Here is a 27,193-nt window from a genome sequence, read left to right on the forward strand (position 1 = left end):
AACCCAGGAGGCAGAGGTTGCAGTGAGCCAAGATTGCCATTATACTCCAGCCAGGGCAACAAGAGCAAAACTCTGTCTCAAAAAAAAAAAAAAAAAAGAAATTTATGTAAAATTAAGTTTTTAATGTAAACAACAAAAAAAAAGAAAAGCTGTTCAACATCACTAATCATTAGGGAAATGCAAGTCAAAACCACAATCAAATATCACTTTACATCCATTAGGGTGGCTTTTATCAAAAAACAAAACAACAAATAACGTGTTGTTGAGGATGTGGAGAAATTGGAACCCTTGTGCACTGCTGGTAAGAATGTAAAATGGTTGCAGCCGCTGTGGAAAACAATATAGCAGTTTCTCAAAAATCAAATATAGAAACCGTAAGATCCAGCAATTCCACTTCTGGGTATACAGATGCTCCTTATGATGAGGTTATGTCTTGATAAACCCTTTTAAGTTGAAAATGTCATTAAGTCAAAAATGCATGTAAGACTAGGCGCGGTGGCTTATGCCTGTAATCCCAGCACTTTGGAAGGTTGGGGTGGGTGGATCACCTAGGGTCAGGAGTTTGAGACCAGCCTGGCCAACATGGTGAAACCCCGTCTCTACAAAAAATATACAAAAATTAGCAGGGCATGGTGGTGGGCGCCTGTAATCTCAGCTACTCGGGAGGCTGAGGCAGGAGAACTGCCTGAACCCAGGAGGCAAAGGGTGCGGTGAGCCAAGATCGCGCCACTGCACTCCAGCCTGGGTGACAGAGCAAGACTCTGCCTCAAAAAAATAAAAAAATGCATTTAATACACTTAGCCTATCAAACAGCATGGCTTAGCCGAATGTATCCTACGTGCTCACAACACTCACACTAGCATACAACTGAACAAAATCATCTAACACAAAGCTTATAATAAATTGAATTTCTCATGTAATTTATTAAATACTGTACTGAAAATGAAAAACAGAATGGTTGTATAGGTACTTTTAGTATGGCTTCTACTGAATGCATATGGCTTTTGCACCATTGCAAAGTTAAAAAATTCTAAGTTGAACCATCGTAAGTTGAGTACCAACTGTATACCCAAAATAACTGAAAGCAGGGACTCAAGATACTTGTATACCTACGTTCACAGCAACATTCCTCAAAGTCAAGAGGTTGAAGCAACCCAAATATCCACTGACAGCTGAACAGATAAAATGTGATACATAAGCAGAATATTAGTCTTAAAAAGGAAGGAAACTCTGACATATGCTGTAACATATGACACATGCTACAACATGGATTAACCTTGAGGACATTATACTAAGTGAAATAAGCCCAGTAACGAATGACAATTACATGATTCTACTTATATAAGGTACCTAGAGTAGTCAAATTCGGAGACACAGAAAGAATAGTGGTTGCCAAAGGCTAGGGGAATGAGAGGAAAGGTAGCTGATGCTACATGGATACAGAGTTTCAGTCTGGGAAGAAGCAAAAGTTCTAGAGATGGATGGTAGTGATGGTTACAGACCAATGTGACCAGTACTCAATGCCAAAGAACTCCACACTTACACAACTCATTACTGCCCCCCATTCCCCATCCCCGGCCCCCAAAAAAGACAGTACCTAAGCCTGATAAATCAAGAATTAGAAATAGTGGGGTAAGGACATTTTTTGAAGCTGAAGTTAAATACCAGAAGAAATCAAATTTAGAGGAAGCTTGGTGATAAAGGGTAAGAATGGTTCAGGAACCTGCTTTCTGCTTCAAGCCTAATACTGTACTGGTCAACTTTTAAATGTATGTATATGTACTACTTTGACAAGAAAATGAAAATTTAAACATCCAATTAGAGGGCAGGATTAATCAAATTTAGTCCTAGTGAGTTAGGCATTCCAGGACACTGAAAACCCAACTTTGCTTTTTCTTCCTTGAGGACACAGCCTTGCCAATACTGCATTTTGTTCAAGAACTGGGAGAGCTCTATGTTTTTCAACATTCCCTTACATGGAAATGTTAGTGTAAGTTTTCTGCAATGATGATGCAAATCCTGTTGATAAAAAGAATCAAGGGGTCATACGAATTTGGCTATTTTCTCAGCCATGGCAGGACCTTATTTGATGGCTGAAAGCCCCTTACATAGCCCAGGGATCAGGGAAGAGTTGTAAGCCACCTCACTTCTATTGCGTAAACATACATGCAACTTACAGTTTAGGTGTATGGGTGATTTCTTTCTGCCAATCAGCAAGCACTCAAAATACTTCAGCAAGTTAACTCCTAAATTTCTCCTGACTCAAAATATGGAATTTAAAAAGTATCTTTATTGGCTGGGCATGGTGGCTCATGCCTGTAATCCCAGCACTTTGGGAGGCCAAGGGGGGGGGTGGATCATAAGGTCAGGAGTTCGAGACCAGTCTGGCCAACACAGTGAAACCCCATCTCTACTAAAAATACAAAAATTAGCCAGGTGTGGTGGCACGTGCCTGTAGTTCCAGCTACTCAGGAGGCTAAGGCGGGAAAATTGCTTGAACCCGGGAGGCAGAGGTTGCACTGAGCCGAGACCACACCAATGTACTCCAGCCTGGGTGACAGAGTGAGACTCTGTTTCAAAAAAAAAAACAAAACAAAGTATCTTTATTTAGGCAATGAAAAAATACACAGTATGTGTACCTATATGTCTGCTTTAAATTTCCAGTTATAGAGGGAAATCTTTTTTTTTTTTTTTTTTTTGAGACGGAGTCTCGCTCTGTCACCCAGGCTGGAGTGCAGGGGCTGGATCTCAGCTCACTGCAAGCTCCGCCTCCTGGGTTTACGCCATTCTCCTGCCTCAGCCTCCCAAGTAGCTGGGACTATAGGCGCCCACCACCTCGCCCGGCTAGTTTTTTGTATTTTTTAGTAGAGACGGGGTTTCACCATGTTAGCCAGGATGGTCTTGATCTCCTGACCTCGTGATCCGCCCGTCTCGGCCTCCCAAAGTGCTGGGATTACAGGCTTGAGCCACCGCGCCCGGCTGGGGAAATCTTAAATGCTTAAAAAATACTGAAGCTCCTTTAGAAAATTTAATTCCTTTAATATATGAAAAGCAAAATTAATTCCAGTGTTAGACATGATTCAAGCTCTCACTGCTTTGGTTACCAATTATCATCTGCCATCTCATCTCTCCCATTCTCAGCTATTCCTTTTCTTAAAAAATGAACCACATTGCTTTTAAAATCAAGTTTCACAGTCATTTCATTGTTAATGGACATTTGGCTGACATTCCCACCAGCAACGTATGAGGTTTCCAATTTTTCCACTTCCTTTCCAATGTTTACCATCTGATTTTTATATGCTAGTCATTCTAGTGGATGTGAAATAGTATCTCACTGTGGTTTTTAACGAAAATTAATGAAAAAGAAAATAGAAAAATAGAGAAAATCAATTGAACCAAAAAGCTGGTTTGTTGAAAACAATCAAGTTGACAAACCGTTAGCTAGATTGACCAGAAAAAGAGGGCACTCTTAAATTACTAGAATCACAAATGAAACAGGATACATTACCACTGACCTTACAGAAATAAAAAGGATTATAAAGGAATGCTATGAAGAACTGTACACCAACAAATTAGATAACTTAGATGAAATGAACAAAGTCCCAAAAAGACAAATTACTGAAACTGACTCAAGAAGAAATGGACAATATGAACAGACCTGTAACAAGTAAAGACTGAATTAGTAATCCAAAAATTACCTGAAAAGAAAAGGCCAGGCCCAGATGGCTTCTCCGCTAATTCTACAAGATTTTTAAAGAAAAGTTAATACCAATTCTTTATTAACAATTCCAAAAAACAGAGAGGTCACACAGCTTTCAAGTGGCAGGGCCAGGATTTAAATCTAGGCAATCTGGCTTCAGAGTCTACACTGTTGACCACTATATTCAACTGTCTCTCTGAATAACTAAATTTGAGCACATTATAGGACATCAAGTTATTTCGTATCACCCAACTTTTGTAGTTTACCTTGGCAATCTGGCTTCAGAGTCTACACTGTTGACCACTATATTCAACTGTCTCTCTGAATAACTAAATTTGAGCACATTATAGGACATCAAGTTATTTCGTATCACCCAACTTTTGTAGTTTACCTTGGTATTTGCCCACTTAGGTCATCTATAGAGAAAAAAGTTGAACACAGGGACTCTAGAGAACATCATTTACATAATCCACAATGTTGCTGTATTTCATGTAGCAAAAATGCATGGCACTTACTAAGTTCATTTCTAAAAAGAGTTATTTTAGAGACAGGTTCTCACTCTGTCATCCAGGCTGGAGTGCAGTGGTATGATCATAGCTCATTGTAGTCTTGAACTCCTGGGATCAAGCAATCCTCCAACCTCAGCCTCCAGAGTAGCTGAGACCATATAGGAAGGCACCACCACATCTAGCTGAATTTTTTGATTGTTTAATAGAGACGAGGATTTAAACCCCAATCTGTCTGATCTCATGGCTCACAATCCCATTCGATAGAGTCTCCTTCTACCATTATCCTGTCTTTTCCTATTCAACCAGTGTAGTCTATCTTGCTTGGGCTTATCCCGTTAGAGAGCTCTGGGAGAGCAAAAGCCCTGTCCTATTATCCACCAGCATATCCTCCCTGGCCTACAGGAAGAGAACAGGTATGCTCCTTCATTATCTGCTGATTGAGTAAACAATTATCCAAAACTGACTGTTAATTATCTCTCAATTTGGATACTTTATTCCCCTCCATTACTCCTTAGCATTAAAATGAAGTGTAGGCCCTCTCACCCATTTAGCTAATCAAATATTATACATAGTTATTATATGCAGCTTAAAATTACTAAGCTCAAAAATTCAAAGGACACAAATACATACTTATTCCTTAAAATAACACTGAGGGGCCGGGCACGGTGGCTCACGCCTGTAATCCCAGCACTTTGGGAGGCTGAGGCAGGCAGATAACCTGAGGTCAGGAGTTCAAGACCAGCCTTCCTGGTCAATAAGGTGAAACCCTGTCTCTACTAAAAATACAAAAAATTAGCCAGGCATGGTGCCCCATGTCTGTAATCCCAGCTACTCAGGAGGCTGAGGCAGGAGAATCACTTGAACCCGGGAGGCGGACATTGTGGTGAGCTGAGATCATGCCATTGCACTCCAGTCTGCGCAACAAGAGCGAAACTCCATCTCAAAAAACAAAACAAAACAAAACAAAAACACACAGCAAGGAAATCTAGGAAATATTTTAAACAGAAGGATTGCTTTTGCATTCAAAATTGAGACTGCCTTTCATTATTTTGAGTCTCTAAAAATGCCTTTTTCTTTTTGCCATGGGAAACAACAGTTGCACTAAGTTAATATATGAAATTCTACTGCCTGAAGGAAAGAAGGTATTTGGTAGAAAATTTTAGCTAGCAAACTTTTTGAATGCATACAAAGAACTTACATTAGCCTATATTAACCTCTTTCCTAAAGAATTAATGATGTTGCCTGATGACTTGTGATATAGAAAGAAAAAGAAAGAATGATGGCCTCTTAGGGCAGCAATCTATATAGTAGTTTCCAAATCAGCCTCAAGTGGAAACACAGATATTTGAAAAATTAACAATTATTTTCAAGGTAATTATTCCTATCACAAAATAAAGCAACAAATAAATATGGGAGTCTTCAAATAATGCTGTTTCATTATAATGTTGATGAGAAAAAAAAGTGATTCCAGGCCGGGGCCACTGTCTGTGGGGAGTTTGTATGTTCTCCCCATGTCTGCATGGGTTCTCGGCAGGTATTCCGGCTTCCCCCACCACATGCCAAGGATGTGCATGTGAGACGACTTAGTGTGTCTAAATTATCCCAGTCTGAGTGAGTGTATGTGTGTGAGTACACCCTGTGACAGGATGGTGTCCTGACCAGGAGGGTTTCTGCCTTGTGCCCTGAGCTGCCAGGACAGGATCCTGCCACATATCACCCTGAACTGGAATAAGTGGGTTGGGAAATGAATATAAATTATTGTAAAATAAAAATTCATAAAGTCCACAGTAATCATACCAAATGCATGACAATAAACTATGCAGTAAGAAGGCACTCAGTAAGTCCGGGCATGGTGGCTCACACCTGTAATCCCAGCACTTTGGGAGGCCAAGGCGGGCGGATCACAAGGTCAAGAGATCGAGACCATCCTGGCCAACATAGTGAAACTCCGTCTCTACTAAAAATACAAAAATTATCCGGGCGTGGTGGCACATGCCTGTAATCTCAGGTACTCGGGAGGCTGAGGCAGGAGAATTGCTTGAATCCGGGAGGCAGAGCTGCAGTGAGTCGGGACTGTGCCACTGCACTCCAGCCTGGCGACAGAGCAAGACTCTGTCTCAAAAAAAAAAAAAAAAAAAAAAAAAAGCACTCAGTGAACCTGTCATACCTGTGATTGATTGCACAGTGGCAGGAGGTACTGACAACTTTTGCTTTACAAAGAATTATTCCTTAATATAATCCACCACCACTATGACTGCTGTCACTCACTGATTCACCAAAAATTGGGTAAATAATTTTGTTGTTAATAGTCTTTAATCTTAAATGTATGTATAGCTCACATTTATTTCAATATTTAATATTAGAGGTGTTTTGTATCTTTAGAAATTTGATTTTTTTTTGACCAGAAATATGCCATAGGAACTTAACTCTTGATTAGCCTAGGGTAAAACTCGTTTTGTTATATTTGGTTTCACCTAAAGCTGGTTTCCAAGAACCCACTGATAACGTCAAATGAGGACTTGTTGCACGAGCATTTTAATCCCAATACTTGTATAACTCTGAGAGCCCATTCAACAATATAATATTAAAATATTTGTCAAATCTTTCTTCTTTCATTTTCAGTTAATATTAACCATTATTTGCTGGGTGGGGAGGGGGGTAGGTAACTAGTTATACTGTTGCCTTTAAGTTAATGGTTGACCTAAAAATCTGAAAAATCTGCTCACCATTTTTACCGGTTTAAACTGGCACATGTATACTTAGTTTTTGTTTAAAAAATCCTCTGTGAATGTAAATTTGTGTCTTTGCCCTAGAAATATGAGCATTATTAAAAAATGTGAATCTCAACCTTTTGGCTCCTGGTTGCAGTAGGACCCATGGTTAATCGGAGCTTTGGAAGTGAACACACCTGCCTCAGCATCTTGTCCTGCTACAGAGGGCCTTTGGCTAATTATCTATTTTTTGAGACTTGGTTTCCTTACCTACTAAATGGGAATACCGGTAGTACCAACCTCAGACAGTTATTGTGAGGATTAAAGCCCTAGGATAGGGCATGGTACAGAATGAACGGCCAAAGTATGCTATTAGTGTTGTAGCTTTACTATGCATTTCATGTCAAGTTGCCTGCACATACCAAGCTACTTAATGCCTATGTCCTTTTACATAGGTTTCTGACTTAGGGTGCTCTCCCCAGAATCTGTCACAAAGTTCCCCATCCCACTTACCTGGGTCTGACAAATGCTTACTCATCATGGAAGACCCACCTCCAGGATCAAATCCCTCACATGGAATTATATTTCTCAACCTATTTTATAATAACTTCTTAACCAGGCCTCGAGATCACTAAAGGAACAATCCATGACTCATTCACCCCCATATATCTCAGCACTTAGTACAATCCCTGGTCCATGGCAAATGGTCAATGACTGCTAAATGGACATAATCAGCCTTCTACTATTCCATAGTATTAACAAAGAATCAAGTGTATGAGAAACTGAGAGACTCGGAGTTTAAACTATACCCACAAGGTTCAGTAAGAATCAGATTCTACCAGTTTTTGGTTCAAAGTAAAAGTTCAAGTCACCTTATTAAAAGCAGATAGGCCACCCTACTCATGCAAAAAAAAAAAAAAAGTTACAAATAAATGTTCTTGTCATTTTTTTCTTCCATGACAGCACCCTAGGGCATATCACATGTTGACCTATCTCCAAGGGACTGTTTTGAAAAAAATGAGCACACTGATTTTTCTTTCGTTTCAAAAGTGAGGGTGCCAGCTACCGTGCTAGCCCCTGTCACTCACCTCAGCCACCTGCTGGGTCCCCACTCTGTGCTGAACCAGCCCCTCCATATTTGTAGCCATGGTGAAGCAAGATCATTAGAGAACCTGTTTGGAAAGATGTAGCAACTTCTATCAGGTGGGGAGAAACCAGGCTACTTGAAAAATATTAGTAATCAAAACTCATCTTTGGTACTGTCTTGTGTGGATTTTGCCCTCTGTAGCACACAGACCTAAGAGGCTAGACATAGCTGTATATACTGCACCAGCTCCTTCAGTTACAGGTACCAACATTAATTTGTAGAAACATTTCAATTTAGAAACTTCCACTGACAAATACAGACAAAGATGAATTTGGAAATTTATCAGGTCTCCAGGGTTGTAACAGCTTGGTTTACCTCTCAGAGAGGTGGGAATCACACCTTTTTGGATAGCTCATTGTCACAGTATGCTAAATAAGGAGGTGGGTATCTGAGAAAGGTGCGACATCAACTCTGGATAGAGCCCTAGATTGCTATCATCAATCATACTTCTTGTAGTAGTGGCAAAGTGAAGCAAAACCCTGCTTGATGCTAACATATCTCACTCATAGGTTGAAAAGCAAATACTATCACTAACAAAGCAAGAAGCAAAGAGACTGCATTACTAAAGTGTGCCAACAAGAATATGGTACCTATACATATATTAATTTATATTAAATCCTCATTAAATTACAAAACTAGATAATTAGGCTTTCTACTAGCAGCAAAAATAGATTTGATGTCATTATTCATAAAAATTTAGAAAGATCATCTAAAGATCAAAGAGTGTGCTAGTCCCCTGGGTCAAGACATTTGAGTACCAGCATTGCTGAAGGAGCAGACACCTGGTCTCTTCCGGTCATGAGACAGCTCTCCTGAATAATTCCTAAACCCTTTCCTTTTTTTTTTTTTTTTTTTGAGACGGAGTCTCGCTCTGTCCCCCGGGCTGGAGTGGTGCAGTGGCCGGATCTCAGCTCACTGCAAGCTCCGCCTCCCGGGTTCCCGCCATTCTCCTGCCTCAGCCTCCCGAGTAGGTGGGACTACAGGCGCCCGCCACCTCGCCCGGCTAGCTTTTTGTATTTTTTAGTAGAGACGGGGTTTCACCGTGTTAGCCAGGATGGTCTCGATCTCCTGACCTCGTGATCCGCCCGTCTCGGCCTCCCAAAGTGCTGGGATTACAGGCTTGAGCCACCGCGCCCGGCCTCCTAAGCCCTTTCAAAGGCTCTGCCGCAAAAAATTCAGTAAAATCTAGACCCAATTCCTGGACAATTCACTATTGACTGTGTAGGTCCCATGGTCCACAGAGAACAAAGCTCAAATCTATTTCCAAAATTTAGATATAAAAACTATATAGTATTACTGAGTGTGCAAACAGAAGAATACAGTTCACTTGCCTGCTCTCCCTCAATCACAAAGTGGATTATCTTGCAATGCAATTTTACAAAATATTTTTCTGTAGTTCCTATCTAAAGTATTATAATCACTGCTGTCTATGAAGCTTTTTAACTCTCTGGTAACTTTCTACATCATTCTATTTATTATTAGATAGCCACCTCTATTATGATAATTCGAATTCACATATTTTATGGCCAAAATGCTAAGAGAAAGAAACAGGAGGATGAAACCGTGACTGACAAATGTGAAAGACCTGGTTCCTGCCTTCAAGGAGTCAAAATCCTTGACAGCAGATACTGTACCAACTGCTACAATGACACCAGACCACCAGTATCAGTGATTCATTTTCACAAAATATGACTAGGTCTGAAATTGAGGAGGTAATGTTTATTCTTTTAATAGATGGTAAAAACTTAACTTTTACTTATTTCTAGAAAAAAACACAAAGATACATTTTGGTCTTCTTTTCTTGCTATAGTTTGGTTACAACTAACGGAGATGGAAGGAAAAGGCATCTTTAAGTGTACCAAAAAAGTCAACTGACTTGTTAAAAATGCAAGTATTACATGTAAAAGTCTAGAGTTCGATTCTTCCTCAAAATAGAAAATAGGGGCCGGGCGCGGTAGCTCAAGCCTGTAATCCCAGCACTTTGGGAGGCCGAGGCGGGCGGATCACAAGGTTAGGAGGTCGAGACCATCCTGGCTAACACAGTGAAACCCCGCCTCCACTTAAAAAATACAAAAAATTAGCCGGGCGAGATGGCGGGTGCCTGTAGTCCCAGCTACTCGGGAGGCTGAGGCAGGAGAATGGCGTGGACCTGGGAGGCGGAGCTTGCAGTGAGCTGAGATCCGGCCACTGCACTCCAGCCTGGGCGACAGAGCGAGACTCCGTCTCAAAAAAAAAAACAAAAAACAAAAAAAAAAAAACAAAAAAAAAAATAGAAAATAGGAATTTTTAAAGAAACGGATAGCCAATAGGTACCATACATTAAAAAAATAAATCTAAACATATGGCTGCAACTAATAATTTTTATCACTTTTAGATGTCAATAAAATTTCTCCTGTTATTAACAATGCAAGAAATATGTGAATTTGAATTATTACAGAAATATTGTTAGGAAAATATTATTAAATAGTATAGAAACAACAGAATAGTAGAAAGGTGTATCTTTCTATTGGGTTCCCTAAAAGAGATGGCTTGATACATCAAATTATGAGTCAAAGTGGATTTTATAGATGACAATCTGATTTAATGGAGGCCTAGTACAGACACTTTTCTGTAATAATTCACTTTAACACTAAATTTGCAGGATCAATCAACTTCAGGTAGGGCTTAGGATCCCAAGATAAATCTAACAACAGATGACTACAGATATTATGTCACAGAGAAGCAGCAGTAAATCTGTTTAAGTTTAGAAAAGCTAAGTATTCTGGACATTAATGTTTTGTTGGTATGTTATAAATATCTTCACCCCCTCTGTGGTTCATCTGTTTACTTTAAGGCATCTTTTGGTGAACAGATGTCCTTAAATTTAATAAGGCTAAATTTATCCTTATTTTCTTTTACAGTTTGTACTTTTATTTATGAAAATCCTGTCCTATCCCAGGAATATAATTGTATATATTTTCTTAGAAATACGAGTTTTGTCCCTATTTAAGTCCTCAATCCATCTGCAAATTGATTCTTGAATTTGATGAGAAATAAGGATACAACTAATTTTTTTCCCATGTAGATGACCCATTTTCCATTTTCTGTTCAAGAAATAGTTCTGGAAAACGGATTATCTACATGGGGAAAATCCATCCTTTTCCCCACTGATCTGAAATGCTATGTCTGCCATATCTCTGTTTTTCCTATATATGTGGATATAACTGTAGGTTCTCTATTCTATTCCACTAAGTTCTCTTTGTCTTTCTCTTGGTCACCAACACTATCTTTTTACTGCAGTGTTAGCGTTAAGTCTTGCTCTCTGATAGGACAAGTGCCCCCCACCTTGTTCTCCCACACCAACTTCCTGGATCATCTTAAACGCCTCTCTTTATACACTTGAATTGAGCAGCAACCTTTCTTTATACACTTGAATTCTTACAATTCTTGATCTCACTGTTGGTTTTCTGCCTTCAAAGCAGCATCAGGCATCATCAACAGCAGCTTTGGAAGCCGCTTAAAAATGAACAAGGAGGAATGTGCACCTTCTGGAAAAACAAGCAGAAACAAAAAAATGAGACTAAGAGTGAGAGAGAAATTGAAAGAGAAACTATGTTAAAGCAAGTGCTTTCAATAAAGACTTAAATCCAGTCAGAGGAGGTAAGTGAGAAGTAGTTTCAAAAAATACTTTCTATTACTTTTGAAAACAAGTCACAAACCATATCCTATTCTTATATATAAAAAAGGAAGACAGAGGCTTTTTCTTCCAGGATATCACAATGTAAGAAGTAAAACAAAATCCTCAAGTGATGTCAGGGAAGTGGGGCAGGGTGCACATTTAACTAAAATGCACCCAGACCAAAAAGGTAACATCAGGGGATAAGACTCTCACCTGAGAGCTTCTCTCACTGCTACCGCAGCCATAGGCGGTCCTAGAGACAGAAAGATCACACAGTGAGAAGGAAGGTCATACATCTTTGAAAAAGTACCACCAGACAATGGCTATCAATTAGGAGATGTCCCACTAGAATAAGAGACTCCAAGCAACAGTGGGTTGTGTCTATATGTAGTCTGAAAAACTATCTTCACTAGCACAATTTTATATGTATGTATTTTTTGAGACGGAGTCTTGCTCTATTGCCAGGCTGGAGCGCAGGGGCGCGATCTCGGCTCACTGCAACCTCCGACTCCCTGGTTCAGGTGATTCTCCTGCCTCAGCTTCCCGAGTAGCTGGGATTACAGGCATGCACCACCACGCCCAGCTAATGTTTGTATTTTTAGTAGAGACAGGGTTTCACCATGTTGGCCAGGATGGTCTCAATCTCCTGACCTCGTGATCCGCCCACCTCAGCCTCCCAAAGTGCTGGGATTACAGGCGTGAGCCACCGTGCCCAGCCAATCTGGGAAAAAAAAAAAAAGAAAAGAAAAAAAGAAAAAAAAATCCTATTGTTTTGATACTACAAAGTATAGAAATAAAGCTTCTAAAAACAACCTTCTTGGCTGGTAGAGCCAAGCATAACACTAACAGCAGTAACTAACACTAAGTTACTATACACAGGCATTATATTAACAAGCACTGTGGACAGAACACTAAACTCGCTTTTGGTACAGAAACCTGAGTCTTAAAGGCTAGTACCTGACCCATTCAGTTTATCAACCCTCAAAGACTGCTTCCCACCCCCACAATAATGTTTAGGGGAAAGAACCTGATTAGCTACCAAAAGAAGTATACTATTGAGTACTTCCAGTTAAAAAAGAAAAAGTGCTACAGAAGATGTTCCTCTGGTGATTTTACTAATCAAGTCCAACCACCTCCATCAGTGCTTATTAAGTAACTGCCATGAACTCGGCACAATGAACTGACTGCTGAGAATGAACAACAAGGAGGAGGAAGAGGAAAATAAACAGTCCTTGTTCTTGATGAACTTACGAAGGAAACTGAAGTAGCTATGCAAACTAAATGCTATGAATGTCCCAGGGAAAACACATCTATCTCTGCCTGTGAGAACCAATGAAAATGTTACAGGAGAGGAATTATTTAACCTAGGTCTTGAAGGAAAAATTTAAACTTAGCAAGGAAAGACAGATGGATGACAAGAGAGTTCTAAGCAGAGAGGACAGCTCATACGAAACTGGCAGGTATGAGGAAGAATGGCCTATCTGAGGAATTGCAGGCAATATGGTTTGGAATTATTGCAGAGACCAGGGAAGCAGAGAGGCTGACACGGTAGACAAGAGAGAATTATCAGGAGTTTGGCAGAAAAATGATGCACTCATATCTGGATCTTTAAAAAAAAAATTTAGACTGCAGTGTGGGAATGATAGAAAAGACAGAGACTGTAGACGGGAGGCCAGTTAGGAAGTGGAGCAATAGTAAAGTCAACAGATGAAGGCGGATTCTTAAAGTAGTGTGTTTTTTTCTGGATAGCACACAAATGACAACAGAACACAGTATAAAAAAAACTATTTCATATCCAGCCTGGGCAACATCATGACTCCTTATCTCTAAAAAAAATAATTGTAATACAGACCATAGAATGATAGCAGTAAATCATACTTGGCTGACCTTATGTCACAGGTTTTATAAGAAATTCTTTCAAATCCAAGTGCATCAATATCACCCTATCAACAACAAAGAAACAGAGAACACAACAATGACTTTGAATTAGCCCTTCCAGGCTCACAAAGTGATAGCTAACTAAACCTTGTAACCAGAGTTTCTTTAGTGAAGTAGGGCACAGACTTCACTGCAGTGAAAAGCTTGGCTCTGGAAACACCTGAATCTCCAGTTTCAGATAACAATGAACAAGTCCTGGGACAAGGAGACTCTGCTTTCATTAACAGGAATGAGTGAGCCTGCCTTTACATCCACAATCAACTGGTTCAAATCATCCATATTTATGTGTTACATGGCTTATAAATAAAACATGCAATGTATCTACGGTCTTGGTACTTCCTTAGCTAAACAACTATATTGGGTTCTGAGGCTCAGGCACTAAGCCGATTTCTCAGATACTGACCATATGAGGTTACCGTGAAGATTAGATCTTAAGTGTGTATGCGTTGTGCTTGGGACATAGAAATGCAACACATGGTAGCTATTATTGGTGAAAGATGATGGTGCCACTTTTGCTTTCTCAAAGAAATCTGAAAGTAACTCAAACTGTAAAACGCGTATTATGATTAGGAATAGGTCTCTCATTTTGACATAAGGCTCACATGAAATTTAACTATATACACATGGAAGTAGTGTAAACACACACATACAGCCAGGCGCAGGGGCTCACATCTGTAATCCCAGCATTCTGGGAGGCCGAGGCGGGTGGATTACCTGAGGTCAGGAGCTCGAGACCAGCCTGACCAACATGGAGAAGCTCCATCTCTACTAAAAATACAAAATGAGCCAGGCATGGTGGCATATGCCTGTAATCCCAGCTGTTTGAGGCTGAGGCAGGAGAATGGCTTGAATCCAGGAGGCAGAGGCTGCAGTGAGCTGAGATTGAGCCACTGCACTTCAGCCTGGGCAACAAGAGTAAAACTCTGTCTCAAATAATAAAAAAAATAAACACACACACAAAGCATTTGTAATTTGCCCTGTTAAACTGTACAACTGGGTAAAACAATGGGGCTAAATTTGGATAAAATCTTACAAATATTTAAAAATAAACCAATACCTAATAACTACTTGCAAAATACTACTGGGCATAAAACTTTTGATAGGTACAAGGTATTCAGTATAAGTCTAATTATTCTGATTGTTAGAAGTCTGTTCATATTCATGGGAGAATAAAAATGGAAGGATTTAGACAGCCTGAGAGAGGATAAAAAATAAGAAATACATAGCTTTTGAAACTTGCAATCATAGATCAAGACTTGAAAATAGAAAATGAAATTCAAGTGGCAGGTTTAGTGTAATACAAATGTTCATCAACAGAAAAGATACTCATTTGGATGCCTCTAAGGTTAAGTTTAGGTATACTTCCTGTCAATGGAAAGCCAGCTATTATTTAGACTCAAAGTTTACTTAGCTTTAGGGTCAGGTAGTTTCTTGTCCATTGTGCCCCTCCATAGGAAAGTTACTTCTTCCATATTCAAAGTCTGAACTGTAAAAAAGGGCAGCAATGATATGTATATGCTAGGAGTGGCAAGGTGGGGTGAGTGACTAGTAGGGAAGAGAAGCGGCTTTCACCTAAATGAAGTTCTTACATATTTATAGTACCAGGGCAGTTCTACAATTTTCTGTGTGGATACCTCCCCTAAAAAAGTCACTGTATACTGTAGATGATATTTTCTCATTCTACCAAGAGCCCAAGTGTAAGGGTGTTGTGGACTTTCTTCATATCTATCAGTAAGAGCCAGGGTAGATGGATGGAAGGAAAAGCAGGATAAATTCTCTGGACATCCATGATGTACTTTAAATCAAACTAGGCATGATTTAATCCTTAGCATACCTTCTGAGTATGTAGTATTGGCTCACCAATGAAGACGGAAAAAACTGAAACTCAGCACTTACAACTTGTTTCAAATCATCCAGCTAGTAAGTGATGGAGCTAGGATTCCAACTCAGGCCTCTTTGATTCTAAAATTGCAACATTCCCTCTAGATCACAGTGCCCTTCAACATAATTTCCCAGAAAAAAAGAAGTTAAGGAGGGAATGGAAAAAAAAAAGTGACAGGAAAGAATTATCTATGGGAACAAACTGCTTACATCAATAAGCTAGATCATTTAACAACTGATATACACAACCACTAAGTCCTAATATGTGACTTATGTTTCAGTATTGCTAACAGATATTTCTGAGGCTGCTCCACCCAGGTAGTACCATGGCAGTTCTTTTAGAACCTTGAACGCATTCTTCCCTTAAAACTTAACCTACATGATAATTACATTAATTAAAATAGTGAAGATAATTTTACTATCTTAAGTAAAATTTTTACTTAACTACAACACGCGAATACAAAAGGGCACAAATCACCCAGGCTCAGTGGCTCCTGCCTGTAATCCTACCACTTTGGGAGGCCGAGGTGGGTGGATTGCCTGAGCTCAGGAGTTCAAGACCAGCCTGGGCAACATGGTGAAAACCCGTCTCTACTAAAATACAAAAATTAGCTGGGCATGGTGGCACACGCGTGTAGTTTCAGCTACTCAGGAGGCTATGGCACGAGAATCCTTTGAACCTGGGAGGCGGAGATTGCAGTGAATCAAGATCGCACCACTGCACTCCGGCCTGGGCAGCAGAGGGAGACTCCATTCCAAAAAACAAAAAAAGGCACAAATCATAAATGAACAGTTTGATGAATTTTCACTAATTGAACACACAGAACACACATGTAAATGCCACTCAGATCAGAAAACAAGACATTACCAATACCCCTAAAAGTCCCTCTCACACCCCTTCCCATAGTCATTGACTTCTCTTCCCTCTCCTGACTTTTATAATACTATTGCACTGTTTATAATACACTTTTTGGTGTGTCTGGCTTCCTTTGCCCAACATTATTTTTGTAATAACCATGAGAAGTGAATCCGTTTTCACTGTTGTACAGTATTCTAATGTATGACTATGCCCATTATTTCTCCATTGTATAGGTGATGAACATTTAGATTGTTTCTAGTTTGGAGTCCTTATGATTAGTGCTCCTATGAACATTTTCACACATGCCTTTTGATGCACTGCTATCTTTTCTTCGTTTGAAAATTTTACTATTTTTAAAAATTAACTGTTTCACTTTTATCTATTTTTAATTTTTATTCTCAAGAAAGTACATTGCTTACTTCTTTAGAAGAGATATATTGCAAATTTACATTTTATTTTTAAAAATCTGTATTATATTAAATAAGTCAACAACACAGTCTAATTATTAACCTTTCCAGTTAAGAGCTGATATATACTTTATGACATCTGCTTTTAGTCTTGGTAAAGCAATCAATTAAAAGACGATTTTTCAGTAATTCCAGGGTTAGTCATCTTATCGACCTAATAAAAAGATGTATCATTACAGACACCATAGTGGGGGGAAAGGGGAAAAGAACGAGTGTGGTACAAATGACATACCCAAAACTTTCTAGAAATAATACCTAATCAGACTCACTATACAACAAACACCACTGGAGGAAATGCAGCATGAAGCCTGCTAGTATTGTGTAACTTCTCAAGGGCCATCCAGCCTCAGCTTTTTTTTTTTTTTTTGAGATGAAGTCTCACACTGTTGCCCAGCTGGAGTGCAGTGGCGCGATCTCGGCTCACTGCAACCTCCACCTCCCAGGTTCAAGCAATTCTCCTGCCTCAGCCTCCCGAGTAGCTGGGATTACAGGTGCCCGCCACCACACCCTGCTAATTTTTTGTACTTTTAGTAGAGACAGGGTTTCACTATGTTGGCCAGGCTGGTCTTGAACTCCTGACCTAGTGATCCACCTGCCTTGGCCTCCCAAAGTGCTGGGATTACAGGGGTGAGCCACCACGCCAGGCCGTACGTGTATCTTTCTTTTCAAGGAACATCAGTGGGCAGTCAGGTAGGAAACTTTTCTCCCCTGCATAGCTTTTATCAATATATGAACAACAAAGGTAAATAAAGCGGCTCCCTGTAAAACCAGGAAGCCTTCAAGCTTGAGTCTAGCCCTACCAGCCTCTCATTTCTCCTCTTCAGTTTTCAGTAGCAGTCACACCATTTTCCAGGCCCCAAGACCTTTTCTCATAACTCTCACTAACCCAAACAGGGGGAAATATTCTTTTACACTTGGGCTCTTGGAATGAAATTCCTCTCCATCTATATGTTAACACTTCAGGGATTAGAATCTTTGGGGTTATTGTTAATAATTATGGAATAGAAAGTTTCACCTCCTATTAAAGGACTTCAGGCCTCTTATTATAGTGGAGGAAGTACTTTTTATTGCCCCTAAAAAATCACGCTTTGCCCCTGAGGCTGACTTTTATCATTACAGGCCAACTGGAGTCCAAGGGTAACTCAGAAAAAACAGTTAAGTGTCTGAGCTAGCCTATTCCCTTTCTGTCCTTAACAATTCACCTCCCATCCTTCTATTCTAAGACTTCCAGGTACCAGGGGTCTGCATCTGCATTTATTATCCCCTTAACAAATGCCTATGCCAATGCCCTGATCTGGCTTTCATCCCTCTACTCATTCCCACTCCTCATCATTTTTGAGCTGTGCTAGTTGAGCTGTTCCCAGGCAGTTCTTCCGTTTGGTATAGAGCTCCTGCTGCTTTACTCTCCAGCGCTCAGGACCTGAAGTGAGCAAGGGGAGTAGGCCTGCTACCTCGGGTAGCAGTAGTGGGATATGGGGAAAGAATGGCAGGATGGGAGAGAATGACAGAGAATCTCAGCCTCTGGCATGTTAGGTTGAAGACAAGCAAACCTCCAATGAATAAGGAAGAACATATCTTTTACAATGTGTAACAGGAGCACAAATGTATCCATTAGGTTAAAGATGATAATCACACAGGGAAGAAAAAAGCATCATTTAAGGCCCTCATAATTAGCAATAAAGTAAAAAGAGGTAAACGAAAATCTAGCAGAGGATTCTTACATCAAGCATGAGGCTGGACTTGAGGTCTAAGACCACTTCCAATTCTGAGATTCTAGGATTCCTTCACAGACTCCCCCTGTGTGGTTTTTATTAAGATGATACTTGTATAGGAGATGCTTTGGGACTAAAGGAGCATATGGCTTATAGATAAGAGAACTCAACAACAAAAATCCCAACGGAGGGCCCTCGATATGTGGAGACACTCAGGCAGCTAGACAAAGGAAGCCAGTGGCTCAGTGCCACGGCTGAAGACAGGGCTGCTCCACAAAGACTTACCTGCCTTGTTCTCAAAGTCATTCAGACAACAAGTATCCGCTATCCCTGGCCCCAAACTCAATGCTGGCTCCCACCTCCCTGTTTGACAAGTGGGCAGTCAGGTAGGAAACTTTTCTCCCCTGCATAGCTTTTATCAATATATGAACAACAAAGGTAAATAAAGCGCTCCCTGTAAAACCAGGAAGCCTTCAAGCTTGAGTCTAGCCCTACCAGCCTCTCATTTCTCCTCTTCAGTTTTCAGTAGCAGTCACACCATTTTCCAGGTCCCAAGACCTTTTCTCATAACTCTCACTAACCCAAACGGGGGAAATATTCTTTTACACTTGGGCTCTTGGAATGAAATTCCTCTCCATCTATATGTTAACACTTCAGGGATTAGAATCTTTGGGGTTATTGTTGGTAGCCTCAGAGAGGCTACCAACTCCAGGTTCTGAAGCCAGGCCTTTCTGCCTTCATAGCACAAGCTCTGTTACTGCACTGCCCTGCCACGTCACTCCTTGAAGACAGATGCTAAAAACTTCCTAGCTGCCAGGCAGGGTGGCTCACACCTGTAATCCCAGCACTTTAGGAGGCCAAGGTGGGTGGATCACGAGGTCAGGAGATCGAGACCATCCTGGCTAACATGGTGAAACACCGTCTCTACTAAAAATACAAAAAATTAGCTGGGCGTGGTGGTAGGCATCTGCAGTCCCAGCGACTCTGGAGGCTGAGGCAGGAGAATGGCGTGAACCCGGGAGGCGGAGCTTGCAGTGAGCTGAGATGGAGCCACTGCACTCCAGCCTGGGAGACAGAGCAAGACTCCGTCTCAAAAACAAAAACAAAAATTCCCAGCCATCATCATAAAGTGAGGAGGCTGTTACACATAGGGATTTTCTTCTTTCTATAAAGGAATGATTATGAAAACAAAACTTCAAAGTCACTGTGAATACAACTAATGAAAGCAATAAATAACTTAATGGTGTAAGATAATATATAGTTGTTTTACTAAACTAGCAGTTATTTGGTTACCCTGAGTAATTAGCTCAAGGAATCCAAGTGTTGAACAAGTGATACCAAAAATCTTTGAGCAAGACAGAAAAAAAAAATTCCAAAAATAAACAGTTAAACTATTATTATTTTTAAAATACCATAACAATATCTTATTTTAAAAGTTTTACAATATAAATTAATACAAATGTTTTATTTACCACACTTTCGAGTACAAACTTGACGTATACTTAACAAAATTTGCTTTTTACCTTGGTAAAGCAATTAAAAAGTGATTTTCAATAATTTCATTAAATGAATCAATTTATCTTTAGAAAGATAAACATCCCAAATTAATGGCTACAGAGACTTTCAATTCCCAACTCCCTGTGAACCCACTGAAGGCTTCTTCCTTGCTCTCCAATCCCCTGTGATGGTGAGACAAAAATCAGAATATTTGATTTCAAGAAAATCGTGTTAGCTTGGTGCTTTGTTTCTTCAGTTAAAGTAAATAACATAATTATGTTTGGGTTATTTATTTCTTCACATGTGAACTTATTAACTTTCATGTAGTTAAACTTGTAATTCAATCATAAAAAAATTAGTGGGAAAAATTATTGAAATGGGTCATTTTATCCATATTTACGCCTCCAGGCAGTGGCATATCTGTCAGACATCACTTCCTAAATTCAACCAAATATTATAACATGCTTATTATCGCTGGCAGTGCTATCTGAATTGCCAAAGAGACTCACATAAAAGGTATCCATCAATGCACAGCAACTTAGTTACCAGTGACACCACAAATTATCAACAATTCATTCAACAAATAGTGTCAGGCACTCTTCTAAGTGCTGGATAAGTAATGGTGAACAAAATGTATTCCTGCTCTCACAACTTAACAGTGTGGTGAGGACAGACATTAATCAAATAATCACAGTGTGTAATTATAAAGTGAGATAAAGGTTATAAAGAAAAGAAACAATAAAAAGAGTCTGATCTAGACCAGCAATGGGAATTAGGGAGGACTTCCCTGAAGAAGCGATGCTTGAACCAATATCTGAGGTAGGGTGGGGGTAGGGGGTAAGCTTACACTGTCAGTTACACTAGTCAAGGAAGTTGAAGGCAGGCCAGTGTGTCTAGAGCACAGGGAGCTAGGTATCACAGATAAGAAAATAATGAAAAGCCTTGGAAAGGTTTTTAAACATGGAACAGGAAGCCTCTGCCATTACGTGGGTTCTGGTGGGGCCTGAACAACATACTGCCTGTAAGAGAGTTTTATAAATCATAAAGCACCCTATACTTTGGTTAGTACTATTTAGCTCCACTATTTTGTTTTCTAAACTGTTGTCCTGCATGCCATGTAACTAGCTGAAAGCATAGAGCTAAAACTATTATCTCGGTGTTCGAATCTATTGTTTTTGCTCCTACACCACACTGCATAAAAATTTCATTGTTTATATCACTTAGTCCAATGTCTATACCAGTACTTCATAATGACAATAACTCTATTTACACAGTATTTACTATACGTCAGGCACTTTTCTAAGCTCTATTATTTACATTAACTCATTTAATCCTCAGTTCTAGAAGGAAGGTTCTATTATTGTCCAGATGAGGACAGTGAGGCTAGGAAAGGTAGCTTTCCTAGCAAAATCACACTGCTACTAAAAGTTGGGAGTTGCTAACCACAACACTAAAACATTTTATGTCTGTGTATATATGTGTATACATATCTCTATCTCGAGAGACAGAGAGAAAACTCACACACAGAGAATTATATTCAACTGCAGTCTGGGCGACAGAGTGAGACTCTGGTCTCAATCAATCAATCAATCATATTCACATGTTTGAGGACCAGTGTCTTAGTCATTTTTGTATTCCCAGACTAGCACATAGTGCCTGGAGTATTCGTAGCACTCAGGAAATACTGATGAATTGAAAATATATATAAGAGGCTAACGAGGGATTTCAATCTGGAAGTAAAGTGAGTTTCTGATGCCCTCCTCCCAAGTCTTGTATTCATCAGCAATTCATATGAAGGCTGTATCTTTCTCGACTTTCTTATTATTATATTGAAGATTTGTTTCTCACTACCGTTGCTATTATTTCACAGCCTTTGGCCTGGAGACAGGGTGGGATAATGGACAATTACTAGTTTCAACCAACTCTCCAGCCACAAGCAGCCAGTTCTCGTCACATCAAACGCTCTTCCTCCAGGGCCGTTACACGGGCTGTCCTGTCTGGAATGCTATTCCTTCCTTGGGTTCCTCTGTTCAAACAGCACTTGCTCAGAGAGGCCACCCTGGCCATTCCATCTAAATTAATGCCTCAGGTCTTCTTCAGCAGGTCATTTGGCTTCGTTTCTTTCACAGAACTTATGACTCTCTGGAATTATTTATTTGTCTATTCACCTCCCAGCCCCCAACTCTAGTAAGGCAGGGGTCTTGTACAGCTGGTTCTCCAGATGTACCCCTAGTGCCTAAAAAACTAAGTCAACATGTATTCAGTGAACGAATGAGAAGAGAATCACCCCCGAATTGTGCTCTCTCAAACCCTAAATACCCTTAAGCTTGCCTCCCCTGGTGGCTATAAAACCATTTTCAACAATAACACCATTTCCAAGTGACTCTGAGGCTCGCAAAGTAGCGTTGACTCCATTTTCTGAGAACAGCCCCACAAACAATGCTCAGAAGGGAGGTCCGGCCTGGCAAGAACGCCCATGCTACCCATTTACAGTCGGTAACATTGAGCTTCATTAGGGGATGCGCCAAGGCCGCTCCGAAATAACGAGCAGGAGCCCTGAAAGGTGTCCTGGTTCCGAAAATCTCTTCCCACGAGAGCGCATCGTGGACTCGAAACGCTTCATCACCTTTATTACTATTGTTCTTCTGTACTCATTCTGGACGCATTCCAGGCGGAGGGAAGCTACCCACCTCCAGACCCAGGGCAGGGCGCCGGCCTCTCCACCCGGCCGCGCCCCTCGCGCCCCGCCCCCAGCCCCGCCCCCGCCGACCCGGCCCCACTCCGCGCCCTGGCCTCTACTCCCGCCCCGCCAGGGCTCCCGCGCCCCACAAGGACCGCCCTCTTTCGCCTTAGCCAATCAGTAAAGATCGGGGGGGCGGTGCCACAGGCCCCGACCCTCCTATCCGGGCGCCAATTGGTCAGCCCATCAGTCGCTCACGAGGTCGCGCCTCGCACCCGCCTTCCTCCTTTTCCTTTACCCACCCCTTCAGAAAAAACGGCGGTTGGGCAGTAGCGGCCGCCAAAGGCGGACTAGAAGCGGAGGGGTGAAAAGCCCGGGAGAGAGGGAAGAAGGGACTGCAGGAGGGAGGAGAAGGATAAGGAGGAAGGGAGCCCGCCCAGCCAGAGCCATCTCCGTCGAGAACAAAATGGCGGCGCTGGCGGAGGGCCAACTGTGAGGCGGGGCCGCGGCCATTCCCCCTCCGCCCCCACCCTTGCGCCGGCCGGGCCGGTCAGGGGGAACCCGCTCGCTTCGCCCGGCCGCGGGCGGGGAGGGGAGGGGAGCGGCCCGGCCCACTATGCAAAGCGCCGGGCGCCGCCGCCGCCACCCCGTGGCAAAGGTAAAAGGGTCAGGTTCAGCCGCCGCCGCGGCGCCTCCATGTCCGCGCGCCAGGCCCGCCCCCTCCGCCGTCGGCCCGAGCCCGCCCGACCCTCTTTCAATTTTACCTCAGGATTTGGCGCCAAAGCGGCCTCGAAGCGGGTCCCGTGTCTGCGGCGGGCGGCCCCCGGCGCGGAGGGCAGTGCGAGGGGAGCCCGGGCTCCCGGCGTCGGCGGATGGCGGGAGCCCGGGGGCCGCGGGCTCGCGGGGCAGCGGGCGAGAGACGAGACGTCGAGGTGGGAGCGGGGTGGCGGGGACGGGCCCGGGGGCGCCGCCGAGGTCGCGAAGAAGGGGGGGTTTGTTATTGTTTTTGTCAGTGAAAGGTCAGAGTTCGTGACCCCGGTGCCGCCGCCGCCGCCGCCCGCGCGCTGGTAGGAGGAGGGCGAATGTTCTTCTTCCTCTTCCCAGCGCCAGCCTCGCCGCGGCGGCGGGGGGCGGGCGAGCACGCGATTGGCTGAGGCGCGCGCGCGCACCGGAACGCCGCGGCCGGCGCTCGGTCCATCCGGCCCGTGGGTTGCGGGGCCCCGGGTAGCGGTGACTGCGGCCGGGCGGGCGGATGTGTGGCTTAAATGGCGCAGGCGTCGGGGCCTAGAGGCTGAAGGGCTGGTCGTCCTAAAAAGTCGTGGACGTCGCGCACGGTTACCCGGAAGCAGGCCCGCCCCTCCGGGGAACCGCGAGCTTCTCGCGGCTGGGTGGGGACCGTCCTCGCAGTGGCGGCTTCCACCCTGGCCTCCCGCTTAGCCGAGGCCTCTGGAAGGCTCGCAAAGTGTCTGTTGATGGAAGAAGCCGGGCCCTGGCTGGCGCGACAGATTCACCCAGCCGCTCAGCAGAGCGTCTGTAGGTCGGAAGTGAGGGTTATATTGGGTGGGTATTGAGCTCTTTCGGCCCTTCCTCGGTACAGGTAGTTTTTAATTTAGCTTTTAAAGGTCTAAAGATGCGCCCGCTCTGGCCATCTCAGGTGAAGTGTTGAAACGTCCCAGAACCTATAATTTTTGGTTTATTAGTAAACATACGGTCCAGAGCTTGTGTAATTCCATGCCCCTCCTCGAGATTTGGAAGTAGTGAATGGTAATAGGTAGGGATGTGTAAAGCAGCTTTTAGCAGCATTACTTATATTTATATGAAGAAAAAGGCCTGTCTTGATCGTAAACTTTTGGGCTGTAGGTTTTCCTTACATATTTCTTTCTTGTGGTTTTAACTTGGCTGGGAAGGCGCAGCCCTTATTTATTCTAAATGCCTTGAAGTGTTTAGGCTACAGGCTGCAGATCTTGTACTAACTGATTTTTTTTCCTTCAGTTTTCTTTCTTATTAAGAATAAATATTGACTCCAGAATGGATGTTTTTGTTTGATTGTTTTTTTCACACAGTATCCATTTGGGTTTTTATCAGGATGACTCCAACTTTTAGTATTTTTTTTTCCCATAGTCTTATAATATTTCTATTTGGTAAGAAATGTCTTAAACACACCTATTTCCCCTTCCTCCTTTTTCTCACCTTGAAAAATTGGGAAAAGAACTAGGTTCGTTTTGTCATGGTGAAGCACGGATCTTGAAATTGGAAGGGGCCTTGAGAGAATGTGGTCAAATTTTTTTGCTGCGGAAAGCTTTTCCGATTTTAGGGGTGAAGTGGGTGAAAACTAGAACGGTCAAGTGATGTGCCTGAGATGCAAAAGCAATTGCAGTTTTTGCATTGTTGAAATTTGCTGTTTGATATTGGAATACATTCTTAAATGTGGATCATTTTAATGCACAGTTCTCACTTTATTTTTTTTGCTAATGACTTATTACTTGCTGTTTATTTTAGAATATACTTTTTGTCTAACATCAAAAAATTGGAGCAGTTTTCTTATTCGAGTTCAAAATCGGTCATAAAGCAGCGAAGACAACTCAAAACATCAGTAACACATTTGGCCCAGGAACCACTAACAAACATACAGTTCAGTGGTGGCTTAAGAAGTTTTGCAAAGGAGAGAGCCTTGAAAATGAGGAACATGATGGCGAGCCATGGGAAGTTGACAACGACCAATTGAGAGCAATCATAGAACTACATGAAAAATTGCAGAAGCACTCAGCGTTTACTCTTCTAGGGTCATTAGGGTCGAAAGGTGAAAAAGCGTGATAAATGGGTGCCTCATGAGCTGAGTGAAAATCAAAACTATTGTTTTGAAGTGTAGTTTTCTTTTATCCTGCGCAACAACAGCAGACCATTTCTCAATCAGATTGTGACATGCAATGAAAAGTGGATTTTATACAACAGCCAGTTGAGTGGTTGGACCAAGAAGCAGCTCCAAAGCAGTTCCCAAAGCCAAACTTGCACCAAAAAAAGGTCATGGTCACTGTTTGGTGGTCTGCTGCCAGTCTGATCCACTACAGTTTTCTGAATCCTGGCGAAACCATTACATCTGAGAAGTATACTCAGCAAATTGATCAGATGCACTGAAAACTGCAATGCCTGCAGCCGGCATTGGTCAACAGAAAGGGCCCAATTCTTCTTCATGACAACACCTGACTGCATGGCCCACAACCAATGCTTCAAAAGTTGAAGGAATTGAACTACGAAGTTTTGCCTCATCCTTTATATTCACCTGACCTTTCGCCAACTGACTACCACTTCTTCTAGCATCTTGAGAGCTTTTTGCAGGGAAAACACTTCAGCAGGATGCAGAAAATGCTTTCCAAGAGTTTCTCAAATCCTGAAGCATGGATCTTTATGCTACAGGAATAAATAAACTTATTTCTCATTGGCCAAAGTGTGTTGACTGTAATGGTTCCTGTTTTCATTAATAAAATACGTTTGAGCCTAGTTACAATGATTTAAAATTTGCAGTCTGGAAATTAACTTTTGTACCAACCTAATATTTCGATGGTAAATCCTTGCAAACATGGAAACTGCATTTGGCCCAGTGCCTTGTGGTTGTGTACTCTTTTTTTAATAGATGGCATTGGCTGAGCATGGTGGCTCATGCCTGTAATCCCAGTACTTTGGGAGGGTGAGGTGGGTGGATCACCTGAGGTCAGGAGTTCAACACCAGCCTGGCCAACATGGTAAAACCCCATCTCTACTAAAAATATAAAAAAAAATTGCTACACGTGGTGGCAGGCACCTGTAATTCCAGCTACTTTGGGAGGCTACAACAGGAGAATCATTTGAACCCAGGAGGTGGATGTTGCAGTGAGCTGAGATCGCACCATTGCACTCTAGCCTGGGTGACAAGTGAAATTCTGTCTCAAAAAAGAAAAAAAATAGTTGGGGTCTCGCTGTGTTGACCAGGCTGGTCTCGAACTCCTGGCCTTAAATGATCCTCCCATCTTGGCCTCCCAAAGTGTTAGGATTACAGGCGTGAGCCACCGCACCCTGCCTGGTTGTATACTCTTTCAAAAATTAAGTTTTTAATGTTAAATGCTGCTTCTAGATACATTGTAAAAATTCACCTATCAATGAGTTTTTTTATTAAAAACATTGCAATTATACTGGACTTTAAATACTAAGCAATAATTAAGGCTTCGATGTTGGTTTATAGTTTTCTCATTTCTTTCATTTAATAGCTCTGTAAAATGAAGCAGTTACTTCCATTTTCCTGAGGTGCAGAAACTGTGGCCCAGATGAGTTAAGCGACCTGTACAGTGTTATAGGTCCAATAAGTGAGACTGGGGCTCTGATCTAGTCCCTTTGACATTAAAGTTTGTGCAGTAAACCAGCTATGTCAGTTTGCCACATTTGTAATAGTGTTCAATAAAT

General features: G+C 41.9%; 1 protein-coding gene across 13 annotated transcripts in view; it reads right to left on the bottom strand.

The window, feature by feature from the left end:
• Positions 1-23,841, bottom strand: part of NR2C2 (nuclear receptor subfamily 2 group C member 2) — a 96,064-nt gene extending 72,223 nt beyond the window's left edge. Inside the window, exons 1-4 of one of the 13 annotated variants that reach the window (XM_030937080.1) lie at positions 23,524-23,654; positions 11,939-11,978; positions 11,489-11,594; positions 8,009-8,092 (exon numbers count right to left, since the gene is read on the bottom strand). In XM_030937080.1, coding sequence (XP_030792940.1) covers positions 8,009-8,068 — 60 coding nt within the window. In that variant the 5' untranslated portion in view covers positions 8,069-8,092; positions 11,489-11,594; positions 11,939-11,978; positions 23,524-23,654. Of the gene's footprint in view, positions 1-3,698; positions 3,741-8,008; positions 8,093-11,391; positions 11,415-11,488; positions 11,595-11,938; positions 12,242-13,612; positions 14,374-23,523 lie in introns of those variants that run through there. The other 12 variants (XM_030937394.1, XM_030939729.1, XR_004060342.1 and 9 more) reach the window with 12 other exon arrangements.
• Between the last annotated feature and the right edge of the window lie 3,352 nt (positions 23,842-27,193).

Source organism: Rhinopithecus roxellana, chromosome 1, assembly GCF_007565055.1.
Source record: "Rhinopithecus roxellana isolate Shanxi Qingling chromosome 1, ASM756505v1, whole genome shotgun sequence".
Taxonomy (NCBI): Eukaryota; Metazoa; Chordata; class Mammalia; order Primates; family Cercopithecidae; genus Rhinopithecus; species Rhinopithecus roxellana.